The sequence below is a fragment of the Zootoca vivipara genome, chromosome 2 (genome assembly GCF_965207765.1).
Source record: "Zootoca vivipara chromosome 2, rZooViv2.hap1.1, whole genome shotgun sequence".
In the NCBI taxonomy this organism is placed as follows: Eukaryota; Metazoa; Chordata; class Lepidosauria; order Squamata; family Lacertidae; genus Zootoca; species Zootoca vivipara.
In genome coordinates, this window is record NC_142584.1 from 72820401 (window position 1) to 72847353 (window position 26953).

Sequence of the window (26953 nt, forward strand, 5' to 3'; positions counted from 1 at the left end):
ATGAAAAACTTTAGAAATGAAAATAAAAAGTAGACAAGCATGTACTGTGAATAGTTTGTGTATACTTAACTCCATGGAACAGGACAAAAATGGAGCCAATAGAAAAGCAAGCAACTGATTCTACTGTGTACAAAACAGCTATGTAATGTACTCAAGGTACATCCATCTTCCAAGTCATACTAAGGTACTAAACTTGTAGCCAAATTATTAGCCCTTGGCTTTATCTAGCCAGGAGTCCTTGAAGAAACATTTGCTGTGTAATTATGGCTGAAGGAAAATACCATATGAACCATTCTTTTCTTTAATTGATAGCAGGATGAAAACCAGCTGGGTTTTTCCTAAGCAAGGAAAGTGTTTTGATAAAAGTACTTTATTTTACCAAAAGTTAGCCTCATTTTTTAAAGTTAAACATTCACACACAAAGCAACAATACAGTAGCAGGAAAGGGTTACTTCTGTCTTGCTGGTCCCAAGGGAAATTATAGGAGACAAATCATTTTATAAGACCCAATTTGTGCTGTTGCAGCAAAAAGCAAGTAGGGCAATGGATCAGCCAGATATAATAATAATAATTTTATTATTTATACCCTGCCCATCTGGCTGGGTTTCCCTAGATACTTAGGTTTCCTCAGTTGTAGGAAATTTTTATGGAAATTCATTCTACTTGAGTTCTCTGCAACTTCAAAGCTTGCTTATACCAATCTAAATTGGGTTGTATCCAGAAATCTATCCACAGAAAAGTAAGGGCAGGGCCGGTCCCTAAAGAAAGGTTGAATGGGTGGGGAAGGGGCGGATCATAGAAAATTGGGCAGAGTCATCTTTTGTGAGGAAATTCTTTTGTGACCTACCAGGGAAAGGAGGTGGTGGAGAAGTCTTCTTATGCCTATCCCCCTTGGTGGGCAAATCTCTTGAGTATAGCCCATACAACATCCTTGCGGAAGGCCTGGAGCTTAGTGGTAGCACCTGTCTTTCAAGCAGAAGGTCCCAAGTTCATTCCCTAGCATCTCCCGAAAGGTCTGGGTGACACTCCTGCCTGAAATCCTGGAGAGCCACTACCAGCAAGTGTAGCCAATACTGAGCTAGATGGACCAATGGTCTAACTTGGTATAAAGCAGCTTCCTATGTCCCTCTCATAGATAGAAATGTGAAAAGCAGCAAGAGTGTTCTCTTTTTTGGCCCCATTCTTTCAATTGAAAATCCTAACTCGCTGCAGTTGAGCACTAAAAACTAGCAAAGAGGCCATTTTTAAGGACATTTTGCTTAGAGTGCATAGAAAATACTGTAGCTACAAAAGCTGGGTGTTTGTTTTTAATCTGAGTTTTAATGATTATGGTGGCAACAATAGTAAATGTTTCCAATATCTACATATAAAGAACCTGTTCTTAGATGGCTTATTCAAAGTATGGGATACAACAGGCTTACGCTGGTGTTGACTAAACATGTTTGGCATTTTCCTAATCTTACTACACTTGCATCGAAAGCCAAGATTAACAACATACAAGACCTGGTCAAATCAGTGGGGATGGCTATTTGTGCCTTGGCAGGATTGCAACCTTAAAGAACATCATTGATGATGTTTGAGATTTATGGTAATAATTTAATATGTAAAAAACTGAAAATATTAAGATGTACTACCTGTATAAAAAAAAAATCCCTAAACACTGTTACTCACTTACCTGGAAGAAACATGTTGCTATTTATAAAGCTAAACAAGCTGTACAGCAGGTAACAAATCAGTAAAGTAAAAATTGTACCCCACAAATCAGTTGTGTGCAGGAAAATAAAAATCCACTGGGGTAAAAATTGCTGAATAAAGTCTTGCTCTTTTCTTCATAAGGAAATAGCTGAATTGAGGTTTCTGTCAAAGCTTCACATTTTCTTCCAAGAATTTTAAATGGCGGGCCTTTATGCTGTAAGAAGTATACTTTTCTCCCATGAGCTTCCGCAAATGCAGCTGTTCAGGGTGGGGAAAAAGAAGCTTTTATGTGTTGTAATTCAAAACACAAATGATTCTAGTGTGAAATATTCAGGCTACGATTAAATAACATCCTAAACATTGATATCCATAGGTTTAGGAATCCCTAACACTGAAACAGGATCACATAGTTAGGCAGAACATCCCAAAGTGAACTTTTAATTTGCAGTTTATTCAGAAGGAAGCTCCATTGAGTTAAGTGGTAAGAGGGAATAAGATTACACTTCATCCATTAATTTCAATCACTGGAATTCAATCGTAACTGGATTAGGAGGATTAGCAGACTAAAGTTACCTGCATAAGAATTGTAGGACAAACAGGCTTGTTTTCAAAATAGTACATTATTAGGAGTTGTGCAAGGAAATATATGTTGGTCATTGGGAAATACCTGGACTAGCTTTTCTAAATGCTAGACGAGAAACAAACAGTGTTGAAGAGAGTTGCCAAGTGTGCAATATGAAAAACATACTTCTCTTTTCTGTTCATCTTCCTCATCCATGACATCATACACCTTCTCTAGAAGCTTCACTCCAAGTCCTTGAACCACATCTGCTCTTAAGATCTCGACCAATCTCCTAACCTTTTCATGACCAGAGAGAACATCTAAAATAATAAGCAGAAACATATTAGATATTCTTAATTCTCTATTATTTTGTTTTAGTTGCCAGAAATCTAAATGGTAATTGTAGGAGTCTTTGTGGAACCCTTTCCCTTTTATTCTGGTGCAAACAAATATCCATCTAAAGGACTTCCCAGACTTCAGATCTATAATTTCATGATTCACTATACAAACAACTTTTCCCAGTCCAGCATCAGTACCTTGTTCTCACATGAGGCTTGGATTTTGTAGTCTTGCTAAAGGGGGCATAGCTTTTTGCCATTTAAAATAAGGGGATGGGTTAGAGGGCTCAGTTGTGTGCTTCCAGGCAGAAGAGGTGGAGCAAACAGCCCTATTTCCCCTCTTTATAAGCAAACATTTCTAATTGAAATAATGTTCCTGCAATTCAGTGGTACAACAGAATACCTAATCTGGGAATGATTACTTTCAAACATGATACAGACCTGAAGGAAACTCCTGCAACTGGAATTCATCTGGTTCTTCTGATGCTTTTCCGTGTAATTTAAGGGTGTCTTTGTATTTCCTATTAAGCCGGAACTGCGTTTCGGGAGCTAGTATTGCAGATTGTGAACAATTTTCTTTATTATCCATTTTCAGCGTTTGGGTCATTAGCTGCACCAAGTCATGCATCTCATTTGTTTTTCTGCAAAAGGTATAAACATCTTAAGTTTTTAATGCACAGTTTATGGGAACTTTTAACAGTGGGTTTAAGGCTACACAAAGAACTGTTTAATACTAATGGGGTATTTTATTTTATTTTATTTTTGGACCCCTGACCATTAGGTGCAGTCATGACCGACTCTCGGGTTGCGACGCTCATCTCGCGTTATTGGCCAAGGGAGCTGGCATACAGCTTCCAGGTCATGTGGGGTATTAGGTTATTATTCTTATAGATTGCTTGTTTCCTTGATCTGTTTCTATTCTGGTCGTCTTCCTTTTTCCTTAATTTGTCCTTATTTCTTCTCTTTCTCCCCACATTAGAAAGCCCCTCCTTTAAGAAGCCCACATCAAACTTTGAGGATACCAGTCCCCCACCCCACCCCCAGTGAGCTGGAACAACACACCCTGATCATTGGCTTACCATTACATCTGAAGTGGAATCTGTCATTGAAATTCTACTCGATATTTATCTAGAGCAGAACTCTAACGTATAGTTAGCAGAGTAAAAACTTAAACACGTTGCAGAATTCCCAGAAAATAGACCAGAGGCAATTTATTTCATCCAGCAGAGCTTTACTGCTACTGAAGGCAAATGAGCATAATAGTCACTAATCCAATACATTCAGCATTCGCACTGTCCTTAAGGAAACCAGTTGTAGCAGACTTAACTTAAACTTACAGTAACTTATAAGTCTAAAACTTAACACCTTAAACTATGTACAGTGGTACCTCAGGTTACAGATGCTTCAGGTTACAGACTCCGCTAACCCAGAAATAGTATCTCGGGTTACTTCAGGATGAGAACAGAAATCGTGCGGTGGCGAGAGGCCCATTAGCTAAAGTGGTACCTCAGGTTAAGAACAGTTTCAGGTTAAGAATGGACCTCCAGAATGAATTAAGTTCTTAACCCGAGGTATCACTGTAAAGAACACCACACCAGAAGGAAAAGAGATAGGAGAAAGTGAAACCCAGGCTCCTTCTGGCCTCTTATTTATAGTCAGCATGACCTTGAAGAAGAGAGAACAGAACCAGTTTAAGACAGCTGTACTCAGCTTCTCTGAAGGAATAACCCAAACATCATGAAGTTTCTTTCACACAGAGAAGCTTCTAATTAGAATAGGAAAGATCTCTACACATCAGATCGATACTTTCTGCACTAAGAAATGCAAACTGACAGAATCATGGGTTATTTAACTCAACCAAACAATTGGGAAGCCAAGTGCAAGCCTTGGCTCTAGTTCAGACGTAACACTTAAGTCATGGTTTCTTGCTCATACTCATTATCAGGAAGGAGCAAAATGGGATCTTCACTCTGGCTTGCTGCACAGATGGGAAACCATAGGCCTCACCCCTGTCTTGCCCTGCTTTGCATCTTCCTCAGGTGTTCTGAATTGGCTGGAATGTGTTCTTCAACCCTAATGTCTCTTGCTTGTTTGGATAGAGGATGGAGAAGGATATGTGAGTGTATTTTGAAACTAGCCACCTGTACAAAGATAAAATTCACTTTTGCTGCTCTGCGCACTTTTGCCTCAGGTCCCAGCCACCAATGGCATATGGCCCTCAAGCTGCATAGGGTTCCCACCCCTGGTTTTATTGTGTCATATAAATGGGGCCAATATCTTAAAGAGAGGATACAGTGGTGCCTCGCTAGACAAATTTAATTCGTTCCACGGGTCTTTTCTTATAACGAAAAATTCGTCTAGCGAATCCCATAGGAATGCATTGATTTTTTTTGGATTTTTTTTTGCCCATAGGAACGCATTAATTGAATTTCAATGCATTCCTATGGGAAACCGCGATTCGCTAGACGAATTTTTCATAAAACGAATTCGTCTAGCGAGGCAACCTCCGCTCGAAAAATCCTTTCGTTAAGCGGAAATTTCGTTAAGCAGGGCATTCGTTAAGCGAGGCACCACTGTACCGTGTTTCCCCTTTTTTAAGACACCGTCTTACAACTTTTTTTTCTCAAAAAAACACAGGGTGTCTTATTTTCGGTGGGGTGTCTTTTTTTTTAATTACCTGATGATGATAAGATATAGTTTGCATTTCTGTACATTACATTTCTGTACATTAATTAATGATGATGATAAGCTATAGTTTGCATTTCTGTACATTACAAAAAGGGAAGAAAAAAAGAAGAAAAACTGGCTTAGGTGGTCCGCCCGGCCCGGCAGGGCGCTCCAAGCGCTTTGCGCTGCGCCGGTTCTGGGCGGCGGGGAGGCAGGTCTCCTCGGCTGGGTCAGGCGGAGACCGCTGGCTCGGGCACTCCGCCCGGCCGACAGAGCGCTCCAAGCGCTTGGTCTTGCGGAGCGCTCGACGCGCTCCACGCTGCAGCCGCCGTATCTGGGCGGCAGGGAGTCAGGTCTCCACGGCCAGGCCAGGCGGAGGCCGCTGGCTCAGGCGCTCCGCCCGGCCCGACAGCGCTCCAAGCGCTCGGTCCTGCGGAGCGCCCGACGCTGCAGCCGCCGGATCTGGGCGGTGGGGAGGCAGGTCTCCTTGGCCGGGCCAGGCGGAGGCCGCTGGCTCAGGCGCTCCGCCCGGCCCGACAGAGCGCTCCAAGCGCTCGGTCTTGCGGAGCGCTCAATGCGCTCCACGCTGCAGCCACCGGATCTGGGCGGTGGGGAGGCAGGTCTCCTTGGCCGGGCCAGGCAGAGGCCGCTGGCTCAGGCGCTCCGCCCGGCCCGACAGAGCGCTCCAAGCGCTCGGTCTTGCAGAGCGCTCGATGCGCTCCACGCTGCAGCCACCGGATCTGGACGGTGGGGAGGCAGGTCTCCTCGGCCGGGCCAGGCGGAGGCCGCTGGCTCAGGCGCTCCGCCCGGCCCGACAGAGCACTACAAGCGTTGGGTCCTGCGGAGCGCTCGACGCGCTCCATGCTGCAGCCACTGGTTCTGGGAGGCGGGGAGGCAGGTCTCCTCGGTCGGGCCAGGCGGAGGCAAGACCGCTGGCTCGGGTGCTCTGCGCGCTCGTCGCTGCAGCAGCTGGCTCCAGGCACCGAGCCGGCAGGCTTCCTCCTGCTGCTGCTGCAGCCAGCGTTCTGAGTCCCGCTGGCTGGTTGGGGCGCTCGGCGGTCTCTCTCCACATGGCATGGAGGTATGTCTTATTTTCGGGGTATGTCTTATGTTTAGCAAATGTTTAAAAATCCTGCCATGGCTTACTTTATGGCTACGCCTTAAAAAAGGGGAAACACGGTATCTGCAGAAATGCAGTGTGTGTCAAACCCATGGGAAATTATTTGCTCAGTAAGCCTAGATACAGAGAGATTAAAAGTTAAGCAGGACATGGAAAGAAAAGGGATACTGAATAAATGGAATGTACCAGAACATTATTTCTGTGAAAATAGATTTGGCTTGCATGAACTGATAGCCTTTGTGAAAGGCTGATTTTTTCTGACTGAGGAAGAACTACTTAACATTTCTCTAATGCTTTTTTAAAGTTCAAAGCACTTCACATACACTGCTAGTAATGCTTGCAACCTTATATAAAGGTCAAACAATATAGCAGATGTAGGGAAAAGCAGATAAGGGAATAGGGAGTGGGGGCGGAAAAGAGGAAAGAATGACTTGCTTAAGGGCTGCCTAATGACTTTATATCCTGCCAACCTAGCAGTTCGAAAGCACGTCAAAATGCAAGTAGATAAATAGGAACCGCTACAGCGGGAAGGTAAACGGCGTTTCCATGTGCTGCTCTGGTTTGCCAGAAGCGGCTTTGTCATGCTGGCCACATGACCTGGAAGCTGTACGCTGGCTCCCTCGGCCAATAATACGAGATGAGCGCGCAACCCCAGAGTCGGTCACGACTGGACCTAATGGTCAGGGGTCCCTTTACCTTTAATGACTTTATAGGGAAGATGAGATTTAAACCAGGAAATTCACAACTGCTTTAATAACAACAGTTTGAGCTGTCTAATCCTTAGATCCCAGCGATGCATGTGATGGAGTGCCATACTGGGAAAAGGGTTTTCCCAGGATTAAGAGGGTTGTGTTTAAGGTAAAGGTTACCAAGGCAGATTAAATTAATTTTAAAAAATTCTCAAAAACATTTTAGTGCCAATTTTATTAATCAGCAGAAGAAAGTACATTGGCAAGTAGGGTCTTAATTCGACTAGCAATACACAAAATTATGCTATTAAATCAGGGCATGTATTTTCTTTAATGTATGTATCCCACTTTTATTGTACAACTTTTAAAAAAAAACCCACTTGAAATGTGTTCAAAAGCTTCTTCTTTTTTGAGAAGTAGGTGAATGGCTGCAAGAAGTGGGTTGGTCCTTGTAAAACACTGAAGCACATGATCAGGAGCAGTGTGATAAGCATTGGAATTCTTATTTAAAGAACAGCAAAAAGAATTATCTAAAAATCTTTTTAAAAAACCATTTTATATCAAAGAATCTTTAATGCTTCCTGAAGCTAAATTAGAAAAACATTTCCCTGAGTCTTGAAGAAAGGGCAGGATGATCTGCCATCTGTGTGGCTGTGGTACACAGATGCACAAATTGTCATGAAATTCTACTCAATATTGATCCAGAGTAGCTTCCAATGTATAGTTAGCAGAGTAACAACTTAAACACATTGCAGGATTCCCAAAAAATAGACCAGAGGCTATTGTATTTCATCCAGCAGAGCTTTACTGCTACTGAAGGCAAATGTACATAATCTAATACATTCAGGATTTGCACTGTCCATAAGAAATCTAGTTGCAGCAGACTTAACTTAAACCTACAATAATAAGTCTAAACTAGGCTTCCTCAACCTCGGCCCTCCAGATGTTTTGAGACTACAGTTCCCATCATCCCTGACCACTGGTCCTGCTAGCTAGGGATTATGGGAGTTGTAGGCCAAAAACATCCGTAGGGCCAAGGTTGAAGAAGCCTGGTCTAAACCTTAACACTAAGCATACAGAACACCACACCAGAAGGAAAAGAGATAGAGAGAGAAAGTGAAAACCCGGGCTCCTTCTGGCCTATTGTTATAGTCAGCATGACCCTGACAGAAAGAGATAACCACCAGTTTAAGCCAGCTGTACTCAGTTTCTCTGAAGGTATAACCCAAACATGAACCTTCTGCTTGTTTCTTTCACACAGAGAAGTTTTCAGAACCCTCTTGAATTAATTAGAATAGGAAAGATCTCTGCACATCAGATCAATACTTTCTGCACTGAGAAATGCAAACTAGCACAAATACACTGAATGTCTACAGTTAAGGGAGAAGCCTTACCCTTCTTTACTGTCTCCATCTGATCTCTCTGTGGAGCTGGTGGAAGAGCTTAGTTCATCTTCAGTAGAGCAACCAATTAAGCTCTTTGTCTGTTGAAGCCAAAACATGTATTTCAAGCACAAGAAACTAGACAAAACAGTAGCACAGTCACCCAATATCTCTTCTTGCAAAAGGGCATCCATTTCAGGGAGGTGTATACAATTCTTGCCATATTCTGTAAAGGAACACTGGCTTGGAACCTTTTTAGATGCTAATAACAGAATATACATTTGTGGAAAGTGGTATCCAGAACCTGTTCAAATCAGGTGCACAAAATCATTGTGATAATGGAAAAGGCTTCTCATTTTTGTAGATGTTAGTGCTACTGCTACAAGAGCAAGGTTTCTTTTTTGAGTTGCATTGACTCTTCCAACACCGATTGGGCCAAACTGTGTCACAAGCCGCATGTGCCAAATCATCTAGTGTATTTTTCAGGATAAGGTTGTTTTGCACAGGTTTTTAAAAGTGAGTTTGACAACAGTCAATGGCAATAGAATTCAACATTCCTAGCAGGAAATGCTTTCTAATACAATCCAGTCTGTTTGGAAATACCTCCATGTGAAGGCCCTTGTAGTGCTGTAAAGCATGTGAGTGACAGCTTTGAAAGCCAGCAACTTTGAATGTTGCAAATACATGATTTTTGCTTACCTCACAGATTCCAAGCTCTGAGGAAATGTGAGCAATTTGGACATGACCATCTTCTGGAAGTTTTGTTTCTATAGCTGCACTGTGAGAAGCTCTTCTTGCAGCAGGCCCTGAAAAGTTGTAAATTAAAAGCATTTAGAATCTACTCTTATTTTCACTATTCACATTCATTCACATGCTACCTTTCTGCCAACACACTCAAAGTGGTTTATAACGAAAAATGGAAAATAAAAAGTTAAAATAAGACAGCAGCATACTTGGAAAGCAAAATACACAGCACAAAGATGTTAACTTGTGAAAACCTGGGACGCTTTAAAGTAAATCAGCCCATTTCTTTAAAAAGAGGCAAGCAAGGTAGAGCACTGGACTTCAAAATGTAGGGAATTCCACACCTGAGTGGCTATGGCCAGTTATGTTAAATTCTGAGCTTGAACATGCTTAATTATTACAGTCCTAGGTCTTCACAGACATTTGCCTGGATTTCATATTGATGATATGCAACAGAAACTAGTTCAGAGTCTTTCAAAATCACCACCATTTACTGATTTAAGAAGCTAATCTCTTGGATACACTTCCTGCATCTGACTGTGAGGAGTAACAAGTAACCAAAGGGTTAATTGTTTCTGTATAGCACCTGACCACTGAGGAATATCATGTTACAGAATGTGCCAGAAGTGTTTCTGTGTGTAGCAGTTGGTTTCGTTTCTGCCTGGGAGACGGTCGCAAGATGTCTGCGCTCTCACCAGGTTGTTTGTTATTTTCTCTCTAGAATAAACTTAAGTAGTTATTAGAACACTTTGGACTCTGTGTGTTCTTAAGAGGCTTTTTATCCAACGGCTATACAAGTTTTCGCTGTGTGAGAAGAAGAAGAACTCTGCTGTGTGTGTTTTACTGCCAGCCCGGTTCTACGGAAGCAGAGAAGCGGAGAGGAAGCGCGCCGGGCGATAAGTAGTGGCTCCTAATTGAGTCATAAACAACTCAACGGAGCCCTATACCCGTCACAGGTTATGGGAAATAAGAGGTCCTGAACCTAATCAATCACCAAAGCAATAAAAGGTGATTGCAGCTGTAAAAGCCTTGGAGAAAGCCGGTGTAAAGAGCTAGCTGGGAGAAACCTGTTGTTTTGCAGTCGGCAATCAATAGATGCACTCGCTAGCAGAAAGACCCTGTACCAGAAGGCTGGGATCCGCAGTCTACCCGGAGGAGCAACGTGAGCTATTCTGAGTGAGTACACAGACACGGAGCCCGGGGGTGGACAAGATGGCGGAGCAGCTACAGGAGTCATTTGTCGTGCCGTTCCAGAGGTTGAATGGCGACAACTATGCAGAGTGGAGAGAAAGGGCCAGAATGTGGTTGCTGGGAAAGGATTTGTGGACTTGTGTGTTGAATCCTCCAACCCCTGTCGCTGATAATTCAGCAGCTGAAGCACAGAGGTTTGCAGCAGAAACCAGGAAAGACAATAAGGCTCGATGTGCCATTGTCATGAGCTGTGATGCTACGCAACTGCCCTATGTGCAAAATGCTGAAAATGCCAAGGAAGCCTGGGACAGTTTGAAAAGGGTCCATCAGAGAAAAACAGCTGGAGCTAAGCTGCATGCTATGAGGCATCTCTTTGAGTTGGAACTGAGACGCCAGAAAGATTCGGCTGAGAAGGGGGGCCGTGGGCACAGAGAAGCCAGTGGGGGTGCAGTAAAAAGCACTGAGGAATCCACTGTGAGTGCGTGCGCAACAAGGCTTTGCTATCGGTGCCAGCAGCCTGGGCACGTAGCGAGATTCTGCCCAGCTCCGGAAGCAGCCAAGGTCACTCAGCCAGGTGCCAGGCAACCCAGCGGACGTGGTCGTGGGACCAGCCAGCAGCGCCGAGGCAGAGGACGTGGGAAAACTCCAGATAAGCCTGTCAGCCGTCTTTCTGCTGCCTTAGCAACGGTTCGAAACAGAGGACAGGACAGTTTCGCTTTTATTATCGACTCAGGCAGCACCCATCATCTTGTACCGCCTTCAGGACAGATCCTGAACTGCAGGCCACTTGAAGATGAAAAGAGCCTGCATCTTGCTGATGGTTCTTCTGGAACAATTAAAAGCAAGGGTGTTTTTTATATGCAATGCTTAGACACTAACCTTGATGTTTATGTTGTACCAGGCATGGAAAATGGTCTTTTAAGTGTGTCTTGCTTATTGCGTGAGGGCTTTGAAATAAGTTTTGCCAATGGTGTTTGCAAAATTGCCAGAGATGGGGCTGAGCTGGTAAGTGTTACTGTTGGGTCTGATGGTCTGTTTGTCCTAGATGGGAGGGGGCAAGCAGGTGGAAGTAACACTGGTGATGCTCAGGCTAAAAGTGCCAATACCCCAAAGGGCACAGAGGGCGCTATCCATAAGGATTGTATTCATGCTTGGCACAGAAAATATTGTCATATGTCTTTTCCTTATGTGAAAAAAGCCCCTGATTTTGTCAAAGGTTGCAGGTTCAAGCCATGTCAAAAACACCTGCAGTGCCGCGCATGTGCGAAAGCGAAGACGAAGAGATGCTCTTATCCTAGGTCTGAGAGGAAGAGCACAAAGCCATTTCAGTTAGTGCACTTGGATATTTCTGGGCCTATGTCAACGTTAAGTTTAGGTGGTTCAAAATATGTTTTGTGTCTTCTGGATGATTTCAGCCATTTTTCCTGGGTCATAACACTGAAAGAGAAGGGGGAGGCTGCCAGAGTGATACAGGAGTGGGTAGCCGAAGTAGAACTACAGTTCTCCGTCACTGTCCAGTGTTTCCAGAGTGACAGGGCGGGAGAGTTTTTGAGTGCAGAACTACAAGGGTTTTTCCGCAGCAAGGGAATTAGGCACAGAAAAACCGCTCCTTTTAGTCCACAGGAGAATGGTTTAGCTGAAAGGAAATTTAGAACGCTGTCTGAACTGGTAGAGGCAACGTTGTTTGATGCAGGACTACCCCAGAAGTTTTGGGGGGAATGCTATAAATTTGTGAATTATTGTTCAAACCGCGCTTTTAATTCAGTTGTGGACAACACACCCTACTACATGTTGTATGGCAAAGTTCCGAAGGTGCACTATTTCAGAACTTTTGGGTGTGAGGCTTGGGTTCTAATTCCAAAGCAGAAGCGCAGAAAGGGAGGATCAAGATCCAGAAAAATGATCTTCTGTGGTTACGAACCAAACTCAAAGGCTTGGAGGTTTGTACCAGCAGAGGGGGACCAAACCCGCGTTCACATTAGCAGGAGTGCTACGTTCTGTGAACAAGAGGGCTGGAGACGCATTCATGCTAACCCCGAAGTTCTTCTTGACTGGTCTTCAGGTTTTGACCAGGAAGAGGAAACTCAGGTGGCTGATGCTGGAGTTCCAGATGCTGCAGGACCAGATCCAGGTCAGGTAGCTGGTCCAAGTGGTGTAGCTCCTAGGGAAGTGAAGCAAGTAGTCAGAAGCGCACCGACTTCACCCCAGGTCAAGCCTGGGAAGTACAGCAAACGTGGTAGGTCACCCACTTCACCCAAAGCAAGCCCAGAGGGGGCTGCAAAGCGTAGTAAGTCTCTTGACAGTGCTGCTAGTCCGAGAGAGCCACAGTCAGAGACAAGCAGTTCGGATTTAGAGGGGGAAGATGTGGGACCAAGGCGTTCAAAACGCACCACGAAAGGTAAACCACCTGAAAGGTTTTCAGCTGTCAGTGTATGGGCGAACCTAGCAATGTGTGAGCCTGAAAGCTTTGAAGAGGTGCAACAGTTGTCAGTGGAGGAAGCTAGTAAGTGGAAAGTTGCAATGGAGAAAGAGTTGAACTCCATGCAATCTCTTGGTGTGTATAGCCTAACACAGTTGCCAGAAGGCAAGAAAGCAGTCAGTTGTAGGTGGGTCTACAGGCTGAAACCCACAGTGACTGGAGAGCCTCAGTACAAGGCTAGATTAGTGGCTAGAGGTTTTACTCAGAAGAAAGGAATCCACTACACAGATGTCTTTAGTCCGACTTCGAGAGCGGAATCTTTCAGGATGCTTTTAGCGACTGCAGCGCAGAGAGGCCTAGTGGTCAACCACTTTGATGTGGACACCGCTTATTTGAACTCTGACCTCCAGGAGGAGTTGTACATGCTGCCTCCTCCAGGGTTTGAGAGTGACGTGCCAGGTCAGGTGTGGAAGCTGCACAAGTCGATCTACGGTCTGAAGCAATCCGCTAAAAATTGGAATTCATGTCTTGATTCTGTTTTGAAGAGCCTAGGTTTCAGGAAGAGTCTAGCTGACAGTTGTCTGTATCTCAGAGGTGAAGGAGAACAGCAGGAACTGTTGCTTGTCTATGTTGATGACTTGATCTGCTTAGCAAAGAGCCAGATGCAAGTGCAGAAGTTTGCAAAAGAGCTAGGCAAGAGGTTCAAACTCAAGAATCTAGGTGCAGTGAATGTTTATCTAGGTGTGCAGATAGACAGAACTGAGGATGGAAGTTTTTTGCTCAGTCAGAAAGGCAAGATTGAACATTTGCTTGAGAAGTTCAGAATGTCTGACTGTAAAGGGGTCAGAACACCCATGGAGACAAACTTTGTGAAAGATTCACAAGTGAAGGACAAAGTAGCGTTTGAGAGTCCTGAAGTGTTTCAGTCAGCGCTAGGGAGTCTGTTGTATTTGTCACAATGGAGCAGACCAGATATTGCTTTTGCAGTCAATTTGCTCAGTAGAGAAGCATCGAAACCTAGCGTGCATGCTTGGAATGGCATTAAGAGAGTGCTTAGGTATTTGCAGGAGACCAAAGAGTATTGTTTGGAGATGTCAGCACAAGGTGAGCCACAACTCACTTGTTTTGCAGATGCTGATTGGGCCAATCAGGAGGACAGGAAGTCAGTGACTGGTTTGGTAGTCAAGTTTGGAAATGCCCTGATTGGTTGGCGGTCGCGCAGGCAAAGCCTAATAGCAATGTCTTCCACGGAAGCCGAATTCTGTGCGTTGTCTGCGACATGCACTGAATTGGAGTACTACAGATGTTTGGTCCAGGAAATCTGGGGTGATTGTAGCCAGCCCATCACTGTTTGGGGCGACAATCAACCATCTTTGAGACTGGCGGAGTCTGGACAGTTCAAGGCCAGAACCAAACACTTAGACATCCGCTTCCGAAACGTATGTCAGAGCATACAGGTAGGCTTGGTGAAGTTGAGGTATTGTCCAAGCCAGGAGAACCTAGCAGATGGGTTCACAAAACCCTTGAGTTTCCAACGGCATGGGGAATTCTGTGAAGGGTTGGTTTTGGGGTAAGTTTGGATACCCGCTATCCCCAGTGTTCAGGTGAGAGGGGGTGTGAGGAGTAACAAGTAACCAAAGGGTTAATTGTTTCTGTATAGCACCTGACCACTGAGGAATATCATGTTACAGAATGTGCCAGAAGTGTTTCTGTGTGTAGCAGTTGGTTTCGTTTCTGCCTGGGAGACGGTCGCAAGATGTCTGCGCTCTCACCAGGTTGTTTGTTATTTTCTCTCTAGAATAAACTTAAGTAGTTATTAGAACACTTTGGACTCTGTGTGTTCTTAAGAGGCTTTTTATCCAACGGCTATACAAGTTTTCGCTGTGTGAGAAGAAGAAGAACTCTGCTGTGTGTGTTTTACTGCCAGCCCGGTTCTACGGAAGCAGAGAAGCGGAGAGGAAGCGCGCCGGGCGATAAGTAGTGGCTCCTAATTGAGTCATAAACAACTCAACGGAGCCCTATACCCGTCACACCATGCCACAACAAATTTGCTAGTATTTTTAAAAAGCCACCAGACTCTTTTCTTCCTTCCTTTTCTGCTGCAAACAGGCTGACATGGCTACACCTCTGTCATTTATGCTCTGACCAAATGCAAATTTGGATGTTTGATCCCCATCCCTGCCAATTATGACCTGGCATCTCTACCTTTAAAAACATACTTATAACTGAGCAGCCATGAAAATTTGGTGCGAGGGTGTTCTGTCTCAGTTACACCCATTTATTTGTTAAGATACACTTTGGGCAATGATTGCAATGAAGATATGTTATAGATAAGAAACTGCACCATATGCTTAAAAAGGGCAAAGAAGTCAGTTACCGAAAGGAAGCATGTCTTCCTGAGATTGCTTTAGTCTCCTCCTCTCTCGTGCTGACAATGGTCGATCCTTTAAAATAAGTAACAGTGATATCAGCATCAATATACGTGGCTTTGTAGTCTGTCATAATTGACCAGTGGATATCTAACTGATAACTGAAAACTGAAGTTTCCAAGACAGTCAATAGTTCACTACCTTTTCTCCACTGACTTATTCTACAAGGTTGATAAAGCCCTTCAGGAAAAGAATCCCCCGCCTTCTTTACTACAAAAGAGGTTTGCCAACCCTGTACTAAGCAGGTTTACAGATCTGTGATGGCAAAGTAAGTACACTTTAGCCTATGCATTGAAAAAATGCTGAATGTGAGGCTTCAAAGAAAAACAGGTAGCATTAATATGCTAAAAATGTGTCTGCAGCAAACCTTAGAAGCTGTCACTTCGGTGCTTCCAGGTCTGTTTATAGCCCTTGTAACTGCAGCATCCTGCTTGTCTGTGTTGTCTCCTCTTGTCTTTGCATTCATGTCAGGAGCAGCAGGCAATGGTCGAGGACCTGTATCCTTAAAGGGAGAAAAAGCAGCTATGTAAAAACACTGTTTTTTTCTGCTAAGCGGTTAGCTATAAAAGCACTCATCCTTCAAGGCTGGACATAAGGATTCCTCTATAGTAAGTATAGTATTGACTAAGTCAATACAAACAATCAGGAAGGTAGTTCAGCTCCACTTTTTGTACACCAACAATCTGTACATTGCAGAAAGCATAACAATTTACTGTATATTATCAGCATGGGTATTCTTTTTTTTTAATATACTGTATATTATCAGCATGGGTATTCTGTTACCCAGTTGACCATAGCAACACTTCTAAAAAAGCTGAAACACTTCTTTGCCATTTGAAAAAGCATACTCTTTTAAAACATAATGAATCTAGAGGTGCCAATAGAAAGTAAAAAGCAGTTGCATTTTAATTAAGGAGTGTTATCTCTTTTTCACCCTCTCTGAACATACCTCAAGTTGCTCTCTTTTTTTCTGCCGTTGCTGTCGTGACAGAGAAGGCTCGTGAACAGATCCCTGGGGCTGAAAACGGGGGGTGCTTTCATTTTGAACTGCACTGTTAGCTTCTCCCAAACTTCTGAAGGAGGCTCCAGCCTAAGAATAAACCCAAAATACTTTGTATATGTTTTCCAGATTCAAAATGAGGACACAGCTATCAATGACTATGGTACTGACTATGACAAGTATACTCTGGGCTCCACTGCCAAATACAGCATGTATGTCTGAATACCAGTTGCTAGGAATTGCAAGAAGGGAGAGCGCTGTTGCACTCATCAGGCTTCCCAGAGGCATTCAGTTGCCTGCTGTGAGAACAGGATGCTCAACCAGATGGGCAACTGACCTGACCCAGAAGGGTTCTTCTTACAATCCAAAGTATACACACGTTTGAAAAGTGCTACCAGGGACCCATAACTATCACCTTTTTCTCATCCTCATAACCAAACCTACAACATTCATTTATGTAGTCAACAGCATTTATGTAGCCACCCAGACATTTTACATTCATTTGTAGAACAATTTTCCAAAAGAAGCCACCGGTTTTAATTTCACATGCCTTGCAGAACCAAAAAAGTTGACTACTTACCAGAACTTCTACAGGCACAAATGGTGCTAGAAGTTTGTCAGTAGAATCCAGACCCTGGAAAGAGAATTTATTGCATTTTCATTAACTTTTACCAATCATGATACTAGCTAAAAGTGTGGTGTAAACATTAGGAAAACAAACGAGCAAATTATTTGAAATGTCCCATTACTGTACTGTAAAATAGAAGGGGTAGGAGGAGTGGTTGGCTACATAGTATTCAAGTGTCACTTCTCTGAGCCCAGGAAAAACACCGCTATCACTCCTCTGTCTTCTTCCCCATCTGGGCTAGATAGGGACCTGGCTTGTTCTGTTCTAACACTGCTTCCAATTGGCACCAGTGAGTCTCACGAGACAGGGACATCCTGTATAAAGACAGGCAAATAGGTGCGCAAATAACATCCTCAGACAACAAACCATTTCACTTCATTGTTTTCCAATGGGTGCGCAGCCCAAGCCAAGGCCCTCTGGATTTCCAGGTCCAAGGGAAGTGTCTCCTCCCTCCTCCCTGCCCTCTCCCCACATACATACATGCTTGAACCCCAGAAAGTGGGGATGAGCTGATGTTCAGGGGAAGGAGGACAAAGAGTTTTTTAAAAAAGACCATATGAGGTATGTCCAAGCCCTTAAGGTCACCTAAAAGAACTCTTTATAGCTTGGGTCATGTTGATTAGTTGTATCTGATGCTGTTCCATCACAACGTGGGACTTCCTCCTCCTCTCTCCCCCATGCACTTTCAAAATCTGCCCTGGAGAGTTCCCCAATGCTCTGGAGCAAATTTTGGAATAGTGGTACTGGATACATTCCTACATGACTAAAATAATAACAGGCTAAACAGAGCTACCTCTTTTCAGCTAGTTCTGTACATAAGGCTTTGGATTGAGGCCCAATATCAATGTCATTTAGCCCTTGGATCTGAACCCTCAATCAAGCCTGATGACACAGCTGGTTTGTATATCTGACGGCTTCAATCATCCGAAATACTTTTCTCCTGCTAACATTTTATATCGGGGATGAGGAACCTGTGTCCTTTTCCCCACCCCAAATATTTTTGGACAACTCCCATTGGCCAAGGCCAAGGCTGATGGGAGCTGGAGTCCAACCATAATGGGAGGGTGACCTCCGAGGGTCACAGGTTTCCCATCCCTGTCTTATGTGGAAGCAGAACTATGGTATAAATATTAGCACTACTCTCAAACACCACGATCCTAAAGATAGACAACCTCTTGCTATATCAACTATGTCTAGAAAGTGAGGACAGCCCATTCTGCAACACCAGCATGCAAACCTATCATTTGTTTAGAAGCCTTTTTTGGCATTAAATGGTATATAAAATGATAATAAATTGCAGCAGAAATGTAAAGTCATTCATGGTCACGAAAACATTTTGTCCTCCATTCCACTTCCTCCAACCGCCCTTGTGCTGTGCAAGAGTTCTGCAGCTGCTTTATCTGAAACAAAGAGCTAGTGTAGCTGCATCCTAGATCAATTACTGACAAAAGCCCAGTGCTGTTAGTTGCTGGTCCTATTTCCAATAACTTGGCAGCTTCTATTACATTCCTCTGTATTATAAGATAAAATAATTACTTTATCATTCGTGTCTGGGATCTCTGAAACAGGTTGCAGAAGTTTCATGGTATCATCACCATCAGCTGTGGTATCAATAACACCCTTTTTAATAGCTACAGTTTCCAGACATGGATTTGTAATGCTCTGCAACCTTTCTTCCTTACACTGTGGTGCGTTTATTCCTATTTCAGACTCTGCTTCACTGGGCATACTTGAACTACGGGGCTTTTTATCCCCCGTGAACGTTCCCACAAGTGGCTGTTTGCTTTCAGAGTTCCTCTTTTCCAACGGAACAATAACTATGTCCACTTTGCTCATTGTTGCCACTGACATGTCCGTGCTGTTCAACCCATTTGTGTTTGCACTTTTTTCAGGCTCGGGTGCCAGTTTGTTCGAGGAAGAAACCTGAAAGGTTTTATTATGGATTAAACATTTCTCTTCATTCTGTAATTAAAATGAAGAAACAAACAAAAATAGAATTAATATACCAATCCCATTAACTATTTTACTCAAATGGAATTTCAAGAGCCCAAAATATATATTTTTTATCCCATGCAAAATGGCTGGATCCAGAAATGCCTGAAGATGACAGGAGAGCCTGCTCCAGCTGCTGAAAGGTACCTTTGTCCAATTTTCCAGCTGCACCTCCCCCCCTTATATTCAGCCCCCTGCACCATAACTCATCCCATCCAGCAGTGTCTCCATTTAACTCTGGATCCAGCCCTCCAAGTCGAGTTAAAGACTAAAATCTAACTCACCCTTTTAGATTTCCTGGAATGTTCATTAGGAAGCTTCTGGGGTGTTACATTTCCATTTTTCAATTCAGCATTTCCTGAGGAGCTCTGGGGTTTGACTTCAGACATTTTCTTATGATTTTTGGCTGTTTTCCTTCAAGGCAAAAGTAAGAAATGCAAACATTAAGGAAACTACAGGATTAAAAGATTTGAGGAAGTATTGTCTTGCAACAAATCAAGGTTGCATCCAGTCCCTACGTATGCTTTTAGAGTACTTTCTGAAAGCACGACACATGCAACAAACACCTATACTGCTTGCCGTATATCCATATCCATATCAATATATGGATGTAGATAAGCTTTAGGTAGTCCACCTATAAGAATGTAACCAAGATCAAGACTGCAACCAGCCTAACATCCCAACGGTGACCAGATAGATGCCATGCATCACAGGACATGGCTCGCTTGTTCCTGACATCCAGCAATCAGAAGCAATCAGAACCAGTCACAAATGCTACATTTGGCTTGTCATTTCTAATATCCTTTGACGCATCTATCATCCATGAATATTTCTGTTCATTTTGGCCACAGGTTAGCCACCCCTGTGCTACACATTACAGAAACCCCATAATCAACAACAACAAAAAACCCAGCTATTCCAACAACTGCATTGAACTCCTTGCACAATGTAATTTGTCATTTAAACATTTCTTACGCCTTTGTAGCTTCCAAAAACAGAGAGATTTGGTGCTTGATGTAGGGTTGCCTTAGGACGCTTCTCACACTGGGCCTCTCCTCTGGCTTTTTACTAAGCATCGTTCTTATTAGCTCTTTCAAGTGCATGCTGTAATCTTTTGGCATGGGTGGCAGCTGTTAAGAGAAGCAAAACTAACTTTATGGGACTTCTTTGGCTGGTAATAAAGTTATGATGGGAAAACCCCCATGATGAAGTCCATTCATGTCATCATATCAGTCATTCAGATATAACGCAAGCCTTGGATGTGCCTTTCTAAAAGGCAGCGTTTCTTCAGAAAATGCACATCGCATTCATCAAGCAGCCTGCAAAGCAGGGCTGGAATGCTCCAGCTGGCTGTAGCAACCATTCAACTGGTTTCTTAGGGTAGGGAACTTCAAAGTTGACTCTCACATGCACATGGATTACTGCTGCTTTTGTCACTGCCTGTAGGCTGCTCTTTCTCAACTGGGGGACAATGTGTACTGTATTATTGCGCTCATGTGGCACTTATCCTTTGCATGGTGTGGGCCACACCTTTTAGTGTGTCATACTACAAAAATATTGGATCAGGGAGGATCACATGCATTTGAAATAGCACTGCCAGGATGCAGGATCTGGGGAGCTGCCTGGCAAAAGACAGAGTAGCCCAAGGCAGCCATTCAGCCTTCCGAAACAGATCTGGCTGGCTATTCTCCATTATTTCTCAATGATATTTGAGTATCTGTGAGAGAGAAAACAGCCAGTCTAGGAGAAAACAATGTTGTTGTTCTCCTACCATAAAACTGCAGGCAAGTAAGCTTCTGGATGGTTGTGCCTAGCGGAGATCAAGTTTTGAACACTCAGGATAGTATGCAGAGCATGAAGGAGAGGTCTAGTGTAAATTGGAGTTTTTACAATGGTTCCAGTGAATATCCACCGTGAAAACCAGAGTTGCTACACTCCTCTCTTGGTGCTGTCATGCTACCCAGGCTAAGCCATGGTTTGCATTATGGGCAAACCCATGTTCTTGGTTTGTCACACTTTATGCTTGTAGTTTGTTTGAGGGAGACAAACCAGGAACCTGGGTATGCACCTAATGATAAGCCAAACCATGGCTTAGCTCAGAGTAGCACAGCAGCACCAGGACCAGGAAACAAGTGAAGCAGCTACAAGTTTTGTTCTAGGGACCTATGCACTTGCTTCTTCTCACTAAGCCACAATTTGACATGACACACATTTTAATGATGACCTTGCAGACTATTGCTTCTATTAGTATTTATCATCAAAATCTAAAAAAATATGTTCTTATGCTTATCGCTTTCATGCTAGCAAGGTAACTTTGGTATACGTGGGTTGCCTCAGCTGATTGGCGTCACTTAAGAAAACCATCTGCATTCTGAAGGATTCAATCTTTCCTGTTTATTTATATGATCTGTGTCACTCACGAATAGTTAGGCGAGTCACTGAAAAAGAATTATTACTGAATGTGGCTTAATAGCAAAAGCTAGACTCCTTGTACAGCATCCCTGAGAACATTCCTGCTCTATGCAGATACTAATGGTACCACGGACAGTGAGGGTGAGCAGAATCATTACTGTGCTGGCTGGACTCCTCTCTTACAGTCAAAGGCAGCTGGTATTGCAACAGAAGCAATGGTGCCTTTGCTCCTCTTTCACTGCACTGCAGCCTGATAGAATGACTACCACTAAAGTAATGATTTAAAGCAGGGATGGGGAACCTGTGGCCCTCTAGATGCTCTTGGTCTCCAAATATCATCAGCCCCAGCCAGCATGGCCAACTGTCAAGCTTGATGGGAGCTTCAGGCTAACAACATCTAGAGAGCCACAGCTTCCACCTGCAGGATGTCTTAGAATGAGTTTTATAGACCAGTGAACATAACACTACTGGTGGATTTAAAAAGACGTTAATTTTCAGGTTTCCTTAACATCAGCATGCTTCATATCACACGTCAAACAACAAGAAAGCACACACACACTATCCTTACACTTAAGACTGGGTTTTTAATCAAATGGTTTTTTTTTGTTAAACATGCTGAGAACTTACTGCACATGTGGTGCTTGAGGATATCCCAGGGATTCTACACTGAAAAGGAAAGCATTTTCCTTTCTTCAGCAGTACAGTTTATATCCATTATGTCCTTAGATAATAGATTATTAGCTAGTCTACACGCAGTTTTTTGCAACATAGAAGGCGACAGGGAAATTCTTGCACATATGGAAATGTGTGCGTCTTCAGCAAGTATGGATAGTGGCCCACAATTAGCGTAGCAAAAATGATAAAGGAATGTTACCTTTCCTTCAATAATTCGATATACTAAGGAGTTCATATCTTTAGCATTGAAGGCGTGCTTCAGTGTGGCCATTTCATAGGCACAACAGCCCAAAGCCCAAACATCAGACTAAAAGCAAAAGCAGAGAAAACATGTGTTCTAAAGGTCCTTTAAAACAGAATCAGACAACACATTAGCAGGCCATTTCACAACTTGGAAAGGGAGGCACAAGCACATGTAGGCTTCTGGATTGTGGTCAATTTGTTTCACTAAGGTATCTTCTAACAGAGAGGTACAGCTTATGAACAAATGGAATCTTTGTTTTATCAAAGAAAATAGATAGTGGAGGAAGGAATTGCTTTTGCTTAGCTGGGAAAGGACACTGGATTCTTGTGAACACATGATGCATACACCAGCCAATTTTTAAATGACATGTAAAAGTTTTAAGGCAGCTGGATACTTTGCCTGAATTGTACTGTACAGTATTTCTCATATAAATATAAATGGCAATTAGTGTACTACCTTGAACCTTATTTCAAGCTCTCATTCATCAATTTAGATGTAAAGACTTAGAATTCCTGTGGTTTTAATAGCCACTCAAAAGAAGAACTACTGTAAGTTGGTTTTCAGGTACATCTCTTAGCTTGCTGTCAAATCCAAAAGTAGAAGCATCATTGAATTCATTGGTCTACTTCTGAGCAAACTTAAAACCATGTTGCAGCTTGGAGAATGAGTTCATAATAACAACACATAATATACTTTACCTTATAATTGTAAGGCTTGTTAGAGAACAGCTCAGGGCTCATGTAGTAAGGTGTGCCAATGAGAGTACTAGCCATGTCATACTGATTTTCCAACACTCTAGCTATTCCCAGATCTCCCACTTTGATGATATTTGAACGTGTCAGGAATACATTCTGAGTTTTGAGATCTCTGTGCAGAATGTGCCTTTCGTGCAAATACTGAAAAATAACATAACAGTATTTACAAATCTCTAACTCACAACCTAGGTTACCTCACGGAGTTACTGCATGCATAAAAAGAAATTCTCTTGTGCATGCCACTCTTGAGTTTTTCGGGGAGGGGGGGGAGAAGAGCAGCGGACATTAAATCAGCCTTCCCCAACTGGGTGCCTCCAGATGCTTTAAACCACAACTCTCTTTTCAGCTGACCTCTGCAGGTCTGATGAAGAAGGAATTCTTGCCCCGTCCCTTCTCATCCCCATCAGTGAGTGTGGCTCTCACCCCCTTCGGTGCTGTGTCTACTAAAGAAAAAAGTAAAAAAGTGATGCCACAGCCAAATTTTTTTGCATGGTCTCTAGATGATTGACCATGCTGGCTTAGGTTAATGGGAGTTGGAGTCCAACATCTGGAAAATAATTTAAAGTAGACGCAGCACTGAAGTGGGTGGAGAGTTTTCAACACCTTTGCACAACTTAGCTCCCTAATGGAGAGGCAAAATGCTTCCCTACTGGTCATCAGGCCCATCATTTGATGAGTGGGGAGGGAACAATGACTTCCTTCCTCAGCTAATCTGCATGGATCAACTGAGAAGAGAGCATGTGCATGTGACTGGAGGTGGCTCAACCTAACAATGGCTTGTGGCCCTCAGAGGGTTGGCAAAGGCTGAATGTGGCCCTCAAGTAAAAAAAAAGGTTAGCTACTCCTGGTCTAACTGGTTCAAGACTATCCAAGAATATTTGAAAGACTCCACACTTTTCTGCTCTACACATACGGTACTACTAAAACAGCCAGGATGTTATAGAAAAGATAGATTCTATATTTATTAGAAGCATGCATAGGTGGCAATAATACATTTACCTACTACGCTGCTATATCTTATTAAAAGATTACAATCTAAAAGAGGTTCAAGTCATGCCAAAATTCTAGGAAAGGTTTATTTAAATTTAAGAGAGAAAGTAAGAATAAACTGTTTCAGATGCAAAGTTACGTTACCTCTGAGGGCCTTCAGCTGGTTCCCTCACTGTGAGAAGCAAAGTTACAGGGAACCAGGCAGAGGGCCTTCTCGGTAGTGGCGCCTTTCCTGTGGAACGCCCTCCCTTCAGATGTCAAGGAGATAAAGAATTACACAACTTTTAGAAGACATCTGAAGGCAGCCCTCTATCAGGAGGTTTTTAACACTTGATGTTTTTAATATGTTTTTAGATATGCTGTAAACCACCCAGAGTGACTGGGGAAACCCAGCAAGATGAGCAGGGTATAAATATTATTATTATTATTATTATTATTATTATTATTACCTGCAAAGCCATTGCAATCTGAACAAACCATTCCACCACCTGACTTTCAGGCAAAAGCTTTCCTTTCTGTTCTTTCAGCTTATGATATAGGTCCCCTCCTTCACAGAAGCCCATGACAATGTATAGGAGGCCATCGTCCCCTTCCCAGGACTCCCTATAAGTGACTATATTAGGATGCTTTAGCTGAGACAGCAGCTGGGCCTCTTGTTCTGCTGATTTTCTCTCACGACTCGAGGCATGTTTAAGGTTCAGCCTTTTGATAACATACTGCAGAAATGGGAAAAAAGTTTTGAAGTTAAAAACAATCACAAGTATATTTAGTAGGCTTAAAAATCGAGCATGTAAGCCTACTCTGTAGAAGTCCAACTAATTTTAATTGAACTTTTATCCTCATACTGGCTCAATCCAGAGAATCCAATTACTTGTACTGTTATAATCAACAGAGTTTAAGCTAACTGCAACTACCGTAAGTTGTCCAACTAATGTCAACATAACTTGAAGCACTGCTAATGTTTTCTGGATTGAGGCCAAAGTGTTTTGGATCAGAATGTTTAAAAATATGTTTGTACCCTTTGATCCCAAGGCTGAAGGCATTGGCCCCAATCCAGTTGCACCGACTCTCATAGGCTGAAATCTCATACCCTTGTTATGAAGCCCCACTGAATACAGTCAGACTTGCCTCTGAAAAGAAATGCATAGGATTGCACTGTTAGAATCCATGCAATTGTTCCATAGGCTGGGCATTTCAGGGGGGAAATATATTTTTGTAATTGACTTAGAATATGTTATAAATGAATGCTACATTCATTTAATAAATCTCTGTGGTATCATCAGATCCAAGAAGGTCCCCCAGCATGGCTGCCAAGTTATCCCTTTTTTTAAGGGAAATTCCCTTATGCTGAATAGACTTCCTCGTGAGAAAAGGGAAAACTTGGCAGCTATGTCCCCCAGATGTAGCTTATGCTGAAGAGATGTTTTTGCAACTTAACCAACAAGGTGCAAGATGGAAATGAAAGTATAAAAGAATGTCAATACAGCATCCTCGAAATGCAACAACTGTCAGATTTTCAGCTGCTTAACTCCTGCGAAATATGTAATGAATCACAAATGCTCAATACAACACAACAACCCTCCTCACTGGGGTTTCCCCTCCTTTTACTGCCACTCTTGTTCAGCAACTATCTTTTGCCTTTTTGAGGAATGAGGTTACTACCCCTCTACCAGGTCGCTCAACAATTGCTACCATGTCCTTTCTTCTAGCAGATCAAGATGACAGCAAAAACTGCAAGGTGTTTTTTTTTTTAAGCGGGGGCAATTAGAATAAGATCTAATATATTTTCTACCGTATAGTTAACCTTTTACCTCTATCTTCACTGTACGTTTTATTTTATTTTATTCTTATGTCTAATGGCTGATGCAAATAAAGATTCTTCTTCTGTCTTTGCCTGACGGGTGGGAAACCTGCGGCCCTTCAGGTGTGTTGGACTCCCAACTCCCGTCAGTCCATCCAGCATGGAGAACGGGCATGGAGGGCAAGAGAGAGGCAGCCCAACACCTCCTGGATGTTCACCCGCGCTGCTTTCACCAAGTCATAGTAAAGGCCCCCTGCTGCCCTGCTGCCCGACCCCGTTTCAGACCCCCTCCGAGCCCGCCCTGGCCTGCGCCCTCCTCTCCAAGCAGGCAGGCAGGCAGACAGACCCTCCCCTCGCGCCGCTGCCCTCCGTACCTGTTTGTTGTCCTGCCGGTGCCTCACCAGGCTCACTTCCCCGTAGCTGCCTTTCCCCACGGCCCTCACGAAAGCGTACTCGCCGACGGGCATCGTCGCAGGGCCCCGCGACCGCCACGGGGGGGGGGCTACGGAAGCCGCCCCCCGCCCGCCAACCGCAAGGACGCGGCAGTCGATGCCATAGAGATAGAGCTACAAAGCCTCCGGAGACCATAGAGAGCACCCTCCTTCGGTGGGGAAGGGAAAGAAAAAGACAAAAAAGAGCGCCTTGCTTTCTATGGTAGTGGTCCTGGTCGCTGCAGCGGCCATCTTGGAGCCGGGCAACATTCCTTTATTTGCGCATGCGCCCATGCTATGTACCGGTCTCTCGCTGTTCTATTTAATTCCTTGGCGCCTGTCTCGCGCGGGTGGGTTGGTTTGAACCCGCTTTCGTCCCGCCAAACGTCTGACATGCCGCTACTGTCGCTGATTCCGGCAGATCACGGGTTCCCAAGCTTTTGTTTCTCACGGACCACTTGAAAGTAGCCGAGAGTCTTGGCTTCAGTTCTACTGAACTCTTTTGGTTGACGTTGCTTCTTGTAGCGATGGATTGTAACGGATTCTCCGATTGTAACGATTCTCAAATGTTTTCATTGCTGCTTGCTTCTTATGTTATGTTATTTTATTCCATTACAACTTTAATTCCAAAGAATTCAAATTGTAATGCACCAAAAACACAATATAAGAAGCAATAAAACTGTAGCTTTAAAAATCAATATGGATATATAATGCGGACGTGTCACAGACCACCGGAATGAAATTTGAATATTAATGCGGACCAGTTTGGGAACCACTGCCTTAACCTGA

At 43.4% G+C, this 26953-nt stretch overlaps 1 protein-coding gene across 3 annotated transcripts; it reads right to left on the reverse strand.

Moving 5' to 3' along the window:
• Window positions 1-42: 42 nt before the first annotated feature.
• Window positions 43-26457, reverse strand: NEK4 (NIMA related kinase 4). 3 transcript variants are annotated; one of them, XM_035106151.3, is made up of 16 exons: window positions 26108-26457; window positions 24382-24648; window positions 22886-23083; window positions 22143-22250; window positions 19832-19986; window positions 19141-19270; window positions 18401-18826; window positions 16817-16870; window positions 16186-16326; window positions 15604-15738; window positions 15185-15251; window positions 9153-9259; window positions 8466-8554; window positions 3037-3236; window positions 2444-2577; window positions 43-1953 (listed from the first exon to the last, which is right to left on the reverse strand). In XM_035106151.3, exons 1-16 carry the CDS (start codon window positions 26198-26200, stop codon window positions 1861-1863), a joined length of 2397 nt encoding a protein of 798 aa, XP_034962042.3. In that variant the 5' UTR covers window positions 26201-26457; the 3' UTR covers window positions 43-1860. The 3 variants fall into 3 exon arrangements, with proteins under 3 accessions (XP_034962042.3, XP_060127490.2, XP_034962043.3); XM_060271507.2 differs by lacking the exon at window positions 16817-16870 and having other exon boundaries at window positions 26108-26438; XM_035106152.3 differs by lacking the exon at window positions 22143-22250 and having other exon boundaries at window positions 26108-26425.
• Between the last annotated feature and the right edge of the window lie 496 nt (window positions 26458-26953).

Coding starts and splice junctions, on each gene's coding strand:
- NEK4 (XM_035106151.3), bottom strand. CDS start 26,200: ATGCCCGTCGGCGAGTACGCTTTCGTGAGGGCCGTGGGGAAAGGCAGC. Junction 22,251..22,885: donor ACAAGCCTTACAATTATAAG/GTAAAGTATATT, acceptor TTTTGCTTTTAG/TCTGATGTTTGGGCTTTGGG. Junction 8,555..9,152: donor CAGAGCTTGGAATCTGTGAG/GTAAGCAAAAAT, acceptor TGGCTTCAACAG/ACAAAGAGCTTAATTGGTTG.